At 33.8% G+C, this 9,157-nt stretch overlaps 1 protein-coding gene across 1 annotated transcript; it reads right to left on the bottom strand.

Moving 5' to 3' along the window:
• Window positions 1–3,920: 3,920 nt before the first annotated feature.
• Window positions 3,921–4,493, bottom strand: LOC108363815 (ATP-dependent DNA helicase PIF1-like). The gene has a single exon (XM_017617305.1). It carries the CDS (start codon window positions 4,491–4,493, stop codon window positions 3,921–3,923), a length of 573 nt encoding a protein of 190 aa, XP_017472794.1.
• Window positions 4,494–9,157: the final 4,664 nt, after the last annotated feature.

Here is a 9,157-nt window from a genome sequence, read left to right on the forward strand (position 1 = left end):
ATGCCTTCAAGTGCTCTTCCAAAGCCTCCTTAAATGGATGAAAACAATTCCTATGCCAGTTTATTTATCTTGACATGAACTATATTTACTACTAGCTTAGATATTATATATTAATTATCTCTAATAGAGACCGGACACAAGCTGCCAAGCTGCTATTGGTGTAGAGCTAGGTTGGGATAGGTTAGAGTGTCTGCACATATGTACGTATGAGTATTACGAAGGCTTTGATAAGCTGACTGTTTCATTTTAATTTTCTTTGGTAAGGTGGTAAGGCTTCTCATTACGAATGACACACTCTCCATATGGCAAGTAGAGTAGAGTGGTAATGCTGCTGAATATACGCCATCCACCTAACTATTTACTAAGGATTTGGGGCATAGAGACAACCAAAAGTGATTTCTGACGGAGACGTCTTGCCTTAGTATCTACTTCCACAAATTTCAGCAACAAGATAATACTGTAGAGTGTGAGCGCATTCACCTATTTATACCATAGTATTCCTGTACTATGACGTTTCCCATGAGCACTCTTTGTTGATCACCACCAGTGGGCAAAATAATTATTCTCACTAATTTGCATTTTATACTTGATTACGATGCTATCTTACACATTCCCAAAACGTATTCTGAAATGTTTTGATTTTTATCTTACATATCTTAAATAACAGTTATTGAAGACTTTTACTTATAAAAGTCATTAATAAAAATCTGTCACCGACTTTCATTTTTCAAGTCATACGCATAAAAGTCATTATACTTCTTCGCAGTTTAGAAGGTGTTGGAGAACCAAATTTTACCAAGACTTATGCAAATGACTTTTGTATTTATGATTTTGAAAATAAAAGACAGTGACTGATTTATATTGATGACTTTTATAAAGAAGTCTTCAATAACCGTTATCTAAGATATATAATTTTAAAATCAAAAATAACTGTTATTTGCAGATTATTTAGATAAAAATAAAAAAATAATTTTTATTTTGCATTTACAAAATAAAAATCTGAACAACTGTTATTTAAGGCGTAATTAAATAAAAGTCAAAAAATGATTATTAAAGATCGATTTTTATATTAAAGTTTGTAACTGTTACGGTCCTTGGTCAGAACGCAGACTATTTGTATCCATAAAATTCTTTGTAACCTTTGTGCCCGACAAAGATTAGTTCATTTAAAACATCTGTAGTCCTATAAAGGAAGCCTCAGTTATCTATTTTAGATATTCAGGATAAGGGACTCTCTATACGAATACAAAAACATGTCAGGTCGCATATTTAGTTAGCTCATAGGTCAGTCAGCACAAATACCCACATATTGCGGCAAAATATTAAACATTGCTTTAGCGATTATGTAAATGTTTATGTGCTTCTGAATAGGAAAGAGACGGGTACTTCGAAAGAGACACAAGTTTAATCTTATGATTAAATGTTTCAATGTACTGGTACAAAAATATATTTACTTAAGGGTATTCCTTAAATGTGTCAAGCATATTTTTGCATCAGATTTCCTAAACCTCAACCCCTACGTCGATGCTACTATAGTTGAAGTTATTACATATAAATGTTGGCCCCGATTGGAGTCGGCTAAGACGTGTCGCACCGGGGTCAAAGTTCAGACTACCCTAGGAAGACGTCTTAACCGACTCCAATCGGGACCGAAATCTACATTTGATATGACTACGGTAGTTTTGATTTTGAGTATTAGATTTAAAAAAAAAAATTTATTTTAATTTTTTGAGTCTCTATAGAGGAATCTGTACTCTTCTCCCTGTGCGACATGCCTTAACCGTCTCCAATAGGGACTAAAATGTATATGTGATACATGTGGCATTACTGATGGAGGGGGTGAGACTGAAAAAATCATTCATTTGATTTTTTAAGGACCACTCTAATCTACATAAGTATGTATAGGCACTACCAATAAAATCATAAAATAAACGCGGAATAATACAAAGTGGAATTGTTGGGCTGAGTAGTTGGCTGTGTGGTATTCATCAGTCCGATAGTGAATATGTATCTATGTACATATTTCCATTTTTGAGCTATGTCCATTGTGGTGTAGTGGTTAACAGTGTGCGCTACCGTTCCGCAGGACCTGAGTTCGAGCCCAGTTTCCGACCAACATAAAAATATAAAAATAAAAAAAAATTTTCTCCGACTGTATTTTTGCCACAAAAAACCGCTTCTTATAAAAATTCATCAAAGGGCACGTCACGAATCGGAGAAAAAAGCTCGGCCAAACACTATCTAAATAACACATTGGTTAAGCGCCAATCTAAAACAATTATTATTGTTCGCTTTGTGCAAATCAATTTTTGCTAAAAATAATTGGAATAGCTGAGCATGCATATGCACGAGTAGTTATGTTTACATAAACAAAAAACCCCCAGGATAATAAAGTTGAATATACATATATTGAACAATAATTTCACTTACTGATGCTCCGTAATTGAATTTGTACGTGCACAATAAAATATAACAAGGATTCAATGCTCAAAATATTGAAAACAAATATCGCTATTTCTGCATAGTTTTGAGTGAGGCGAGGAGAGTAAGAAAGAGAAGGTGGAACAGAAACAGTACGCAAATATACAACCCCTTAACAGAAATAAGAGGATGCTATTTCAAATAGGCATTAAGCTTAATTGAATAAATAACTACACATCGAAGGTCGTCTACAATAACGACACAACTCAAAATTTCATATATTTCAGCAGAGCTGTTTCGTGATTTAACAATAATATGTCTTGGAACGTAATTATTACCGATTATTTGCAGTCACTCTGTATGGGAAATTTGTAAGCTTTCAAATTATGATTTTTAATTTTTTTTTTGAAGATTTAGTAGGTGCTGGGCTGAAAAAATACGAAATAAGTAGAAACTCCGAAGTAACGAATATAACACCACTGGTATATCTGAACAACGGCACAAAACGAAAATAAATAAATTGCTAATTGTCTTACTGAAAAGCATCACTCAGCTATCGACAGGTTATTGACTTATGCCATTATTCACGATAAATATGAGAGATGTGCCATGGTTCAGCAGTAAGGGTTGCCTGCTTCGGTTTTGTCACAAATGGCAAATTCTGGCAATTCTTTAAAAAGAGATGCCCACAGCTCCAAGCCCTAAATCGAATAAGAGAACTATCTAGAAGGGTCACTCATGCCACCTCCCTCAATCGAACTGCACCTTCTAAGTACATATAGAAGTGCCGATAAGGCACACCTTTTGCTAGTTGTTTGATTGCTTTCCAGAATACCCTTAGGTCGAGGCCACGCAATGAGCGGCAAAGCGGTGAGCGGCTGAGCGGCTTAATTAAAACATATGAAATACTATTGAAGGGGACATGCTCTGAGCGGTAGGTCAATAGAGAACAGTCTAGACATTGACATATGTATGGCTGAAGCTTACATAAGGATATTTTATTAATTTCGCTTATTTTTTTCATCAAAAAAAAAATTGTCACGCACATACAGTTTCAATAAGTTTTTCTAACAACTCACAGCGCGAGTGATGAAAGCATACGTACCTACATTAGAAATGTTTTGCTTAATACCGCTACCATAAAACTGAGTAGCCATCTGTGGCTCTTGAATTGGACCCATGTGACAAACACTGCAATGAATGCTGTGGGAATAAACAATATTATATGTTTTCATACGGGCATTGATATTGGAAAAAGCTAATACAAATAAGCGCATATTTACTAATCAAAAAATCTCATTTATTTACTTAAATAAAATCATGTGGTAACATATGCGTTCAAATGTACATACATAGGTACCCCATATGCATATTATAATAATAGACTAGCTCTTACCCGGTGCGCTTCGCTACACCTAAATCGATTAAAACTCTTAAGGGTTTTTACTTTGTGTTTTATTTCTTGTTGTAAAACTATTACTTATTTATATAACATTTTGTTATACAACATCTTTGGTTTTTCCACCTGGCGCGTAAATGAATAAGCACCTTGGTGTTCCCACTCTCGAACATGCGACATACAATTGGCCGTGGGAGAAGCACGGTTCTTCCAAATTGACGCCGCACACTCGAAACGTTTGCCCTTGCGATTTGTTGATGGTCATCGCAAAGGCAAGACGTACTGGGAACTGCAAGCGCTTAAATTCAAACGGCATGTCCGTTGGAATCATTGGAATGCGTGGTAAGAGTACCACTTCACCTGCTGCCTTGCCATTTAGTATGGTTGCTTCAATCAAATTTGGAAACAATTTTTTGACTGAAAGTCTTGTGCCATTACACAAAGTCGGTGGCTTCAGATTTCGTAGAAGTATAATAGGTGAACCGACTTTCAGGACCAAACGATGCGGTGGCAGACCGGGGGGATCCAAAGAATTCAAGAATTCAGTTGGATAATTGACTACTTCATCTTGATTCAAAACGCTATCAATCGATGTATATGTTGTAGCTTCTCCTGGCAGTTTTTCTTGAATGACAAAATTGATTTCGTTGACGTGTACATTTTTCGGTGCCATTATTGCGCGTTCACTTAATTAATCATTGCGTTGATAGTGTTGAACAATATTCGGAAATACACTTTCAATCAATTCTTCTTTCGATTGTAAAAGTGTACAAAAGTTGTTCTGCAATGTGATCAAACCGGTATCATCGATTGGTATTTTGCCTTCGCCAATGTCCAACAACTGCTTCGAAAACGCCGCTGCGGATCGATCATTTTGCAATTGGACTCGCATGTTGATGGTAAGAGTCAGCCTTTGAACATGTCTCCACAAAACTGACGATTTTAAACATGCGAATAAATGTAGCAAATCGATTGAATTAAATCTGGAAAAAACACACAATGTTGTTGTCAATGTTTTTTAATAAATGTAAACATTCGCCAGCTGTTTCTGTTTATTTATTAGTAAAAGGCAGGACTGCCAATCTTGCGGCAAAACAATAACAAAAATCCAAAAAAACACGTAAAGCCAAACAGAATTAATTGCAAAACGTGCAATGATACACACATTAAATTTCTTATGTGCACCCTCCACACAGACCCCAATCACCCCTGAAAATTTCATTGATATCGGGCAAGCCGTCTAGGAGGAGTATGCGAACAGGAAGTTTTGCCACTTAATTTTATATATATAGATTGGTGCTTGGACATAGGTTAGTGTTTGGCCGAATTTTTCATACGATTTGAGGCGTGCATCTTGATGTTGTCACACAAAGGGGAGGAACCTACAGTATATGATGTTGAGTGTATACGGAGAATTACAGTGCGACAATTTATCTGCCCTAGCAGATCTAAGCCCTGGCACTTTTAGGTGCTACGCTAACTACCTACGCGTATTTTGGTTAAAAACACACACATATTTGCGTGCAAACATAAATACATATTTTTATGCTTACAAGACTTGAGATTTGTATACGAATTATTTTAGTTTATTTTTTCTTGCATTTTATTGTATAAGCATATCACCACAAAACGCTTAAAAGGTCACTTTATTGTTGAATTAATAATCGCCTTTGCATTTCGTTGTTTCGCATTCACTTACCTTTCATGCTTACATATGTAAACTCTTATATATTCTTACGTAAATACATGCACACAAACTCACAAATGCAAAGCCACAACCCAGTACGGCGTAGCTCAACCAATTACCTCAGAAAAATTAATTTATTTCTACTCGTGTAGCAACTAGCTTCAAATTGATGTATAATCATTTAGCTGCCTCATTGAGCTAGACCAAATGCTTACACTTTTGAAACACACATATCTTTGTAAATAATTCAATATTAGTTGAAAAATTACCTAACTTTAGGCAATTAGCTATTTCTGCATTTAATACTAAGTAATTTTAAATTGGTTGAAAAGACATCTGCAAAGGAAACGTACGGACTTTGAAGTGCTTTAAGCCAAATGCATTTTAAAGTAGTTGAAATTAAATGCAGAATCGTATAGTTGATAGATATCTAGGATATCGCCATGTTAAAGTCAATAGTTCGTTCCAAGGAAGAAAGTCAGATCTTCAAATAGTTGTGGTGTGTAAAAAACTGTTTGAACATCGATATTTAAATTAGTTTCTTTCCCTACTGGGAATTTAACCAAGTAGCTTGTGGGAGCTTACATACATACATACTTATATATGTAGTTGTTTTGCAGTAATTGACTCGCCAACTACATTCCCTTGCGGCTAAAATTAATGAATTCCCTTTCAATTAGTGAATTAAGTTATTTATGTAAATAAAAACTACGTTGCGTGTATTTTTGGGTGGATGTGTTGGGTTTGAAATGACTTCGGAATCGGTAGTTTATGCAACTTAAAGTTTTTTAACGTGTATGACCGTAACACACAAGACCAAATAAAAATTTTCGTGGAAATTTTTACAGGAAAACTTTTCTATCTTTAGTGATTTTTTGTCATTTCAGCTGGTGGAAACTGGCAGATAACATTTTTCCTCTTGTCCTCGAATTATTTGTTTGCATATAAAATAAATTTAAAATGCACACTTCTCAGTATGTATTTAACCCGCCATACCTTTAAACGCTGTGTTAAAATATTTCTGAGTACCGATTTTTTTTAACATTCTAATCGACTACGCTACTTGTGCGTGGATTTTCAATCTGACCCCCACCTTATACGAGTCGTTTGAAACCTATTAACTTTTTTCTACACTTGTCAGACGCAGGGAAACGCTTATATAATTCAACACATGTTTTCCCCCAATTTTTAAATATTCTAGAACTAATTTTGAATTACACTAGTCACTTCATTGCCCATGCCAGACTTTTAACTCGCAACCGTTAAGTTTAATAAAACAAAAATATATCGATTAACGACAGTCATGGTGATAGATGGAAAATATACAACTTTTTAACTTGGAAATATAAATACTAAGGATTATTATTTATGCTTTAAAGAATTTTATTTACAATTTTGTAAATTTTTGGTTTTTCAGCTCCTTCTTTCTTCATTTCGCAAACACAATTTTCCTACCAATGGAAAAAACCCACGAAAAACGAAGAACCACAATTAATAGAAAAAACATACAAATACCTATCTAAGTACATATATACATATGTGTAAGCTATTTTACTAGATGGATTATTTGCATAGAAACAAGGCGAACCAGCTGGCGATAGTTCAAAGAAATGCAATTTAAGTTTGATTTACATAAATCAGTTTACTTGGCTATGGTGTGGCGCTGTTATTAAACATGTAAAATTAGGCAAAATACTGCAAAGGATTAAAAAAATTTCAATAAAAAATTAATAATTTTTTTCATATTCCTGCAATAGTTTGTACAAATAAATCAAATTATTTTTCTACAAAAAAAAAATTATTTTTTCGTAAATTTATATTAAAAATTACTTCATTTATCGACATGTGCACGCGCCATATTTGCGGATTTATGAAAAACCTCAGTTACTAAAAATAATAAAGCGCACACAGCTCGTGGCATTCATGTCTGCAATCGTCACGATGAAAATGTGTAAAAGTGGAGCTGGAATGCAGATATTTTGATTGCGGTTTTTGTGCGAGTTACTGATTGGCAATTAAATTTTTTAACGCAAACCACACCATGATATCTATTTGCAAAGGTCGAATTCTGGGCAAGTGTGGTGTGACGTGGATTTTTTCGTATTTGGTTTGCTATTGTAGTCTAAAAAGTTAAAATGCGAATGAAAAACAAGAAAAATGTGATTGCATAATTTGAAAAACAATTTGAAATTTGGGCTAAAGCAAACAAAACTGATTAAAAAATTTTAAATACAGGAGATTGTGTTTTAATTTTCTAATAATTATTTAATTTGTACTTAACTGAACAGGTGGCTTTGCAAAATTTTTATTTGAGCAGAAGGATTTACGTATATATGAAATACGTAATATTAATTCCCGCTATCTTGCCGTCAGCAAAAAAAAAAAATCATTAAAAATCAACGAATTAAAAAACCGATCTAACTGTGTACTTAAATTTTTTTCTGAAAATTCAGATTAAAAAGGTCAAAATTTAAACGAAAATGCGTTGAATTTTTCTAAGTTCTGTATAAAGTTTGAAAATTTGACTTGTATGATTTTGATTAAAGCATGAACCATATTTAAAAAAAAAATAAAAAAAAATTATTTTTTGAAAAGATTGCAAATATTTAACAAAAAACACCATGCACTCACTTATGATTGCCAGTGTACATATGTACAAAATACGGAATATTTTCGCACCACTGCATTGCCATCTAAACGAATAAGTTCCTCGCACGTACATATTCCCACATTCACGTGAATCTCCATTCCTGCTGCTCTGCCTTAATAAACCAAATTAAATTTCACTGAAAAACTTGTCGGAACTCAAAGCAACACGCAAAGAACTTGTTGCTTGTTACTTTGCTTACGGTATTGCTAGCTGACTTGTTTACAAATAGTTCGCTTGCTTACCTACATACATAGATACTCGTATTGAAAAGGTAAATTGCGCTTAGCAATAACTTCCGAATGGATTTCGCAGGCAAAGCAAAAGCAGCAGGTGGTGGCATTGACGCCATTGAAGCGATTAAATATGTATGTATATACATATGTTCAACGTGGACTCTAATGAATCCTGCCTAAAGAAAAAAAGTGTCAGTATATACAAATATATGTATACATACATGCATTCCTATATGAAAGTTAACGAGGAGACCATTAAAGTAGTCAAGCGAACCCTTTAACCCCTTTAACCCTTCTGCAGTGTTTAAAATTTACCCCTCATAAAAGTTTTCCAAATATCAAGAACGGGGTGAGGAAAAACTGCGAAAAAAATCACACATGCACACATCAAAATTTTCTATGAAAAAAAAAAATAATTCTAAAATTTTTCTTTCTTGAAAAATTTTTCACATTCTAATTTTTTGATAAAGAAATTAGTTTTTAAAAATATGCCATCTCAAAAAAATTAAAAAAAAAAGGAACAGTCCAGCGCCTTCGTCTTGGTCTGCAGGCTGTATCGGAGATACAGCCGCTATATTTAAACGTAGAATACGTGGTATGGTTATTGATAACAATATCAATAGAAAAATCGATAAAAATATTGGTAACAAAACCAATAAAAATATCGATAAAAATATCGACAACAAAATCGATAAAAATATCGGTAACAAAGTCGATTATAATATCGATAGCAAAAACGATAAAAATATCGATAACAAAACCGATAA

Source organism: Rhagoletis zephyria, unplaced genomic scaffold, assembly GCF_001687245.7.
Source record: "Rhagoletis zephyria isolate East Lansing unplaced genomic scaffold, Rhagoletis_zephyria_1.1 Rzeph_scaffold_01385, whole genome shotgun sequence".
Lineage (NCBI taxonomy): Eukaryota > Metazoa > Arthropoda > Insecta > Diptera > Tephritidae > Rhagoletis > Rhagoletis zephyria.

Bases quoted from the DNA above. Each gene is read 5' to 3' on its own strand.
- LOC108363815 (XM_017617305.1), bottom strand. From the start codon at position 4,493: ATGGCACCGAAAAATGTACACGTCAACGAAATCAATTTTGTCATTCAA.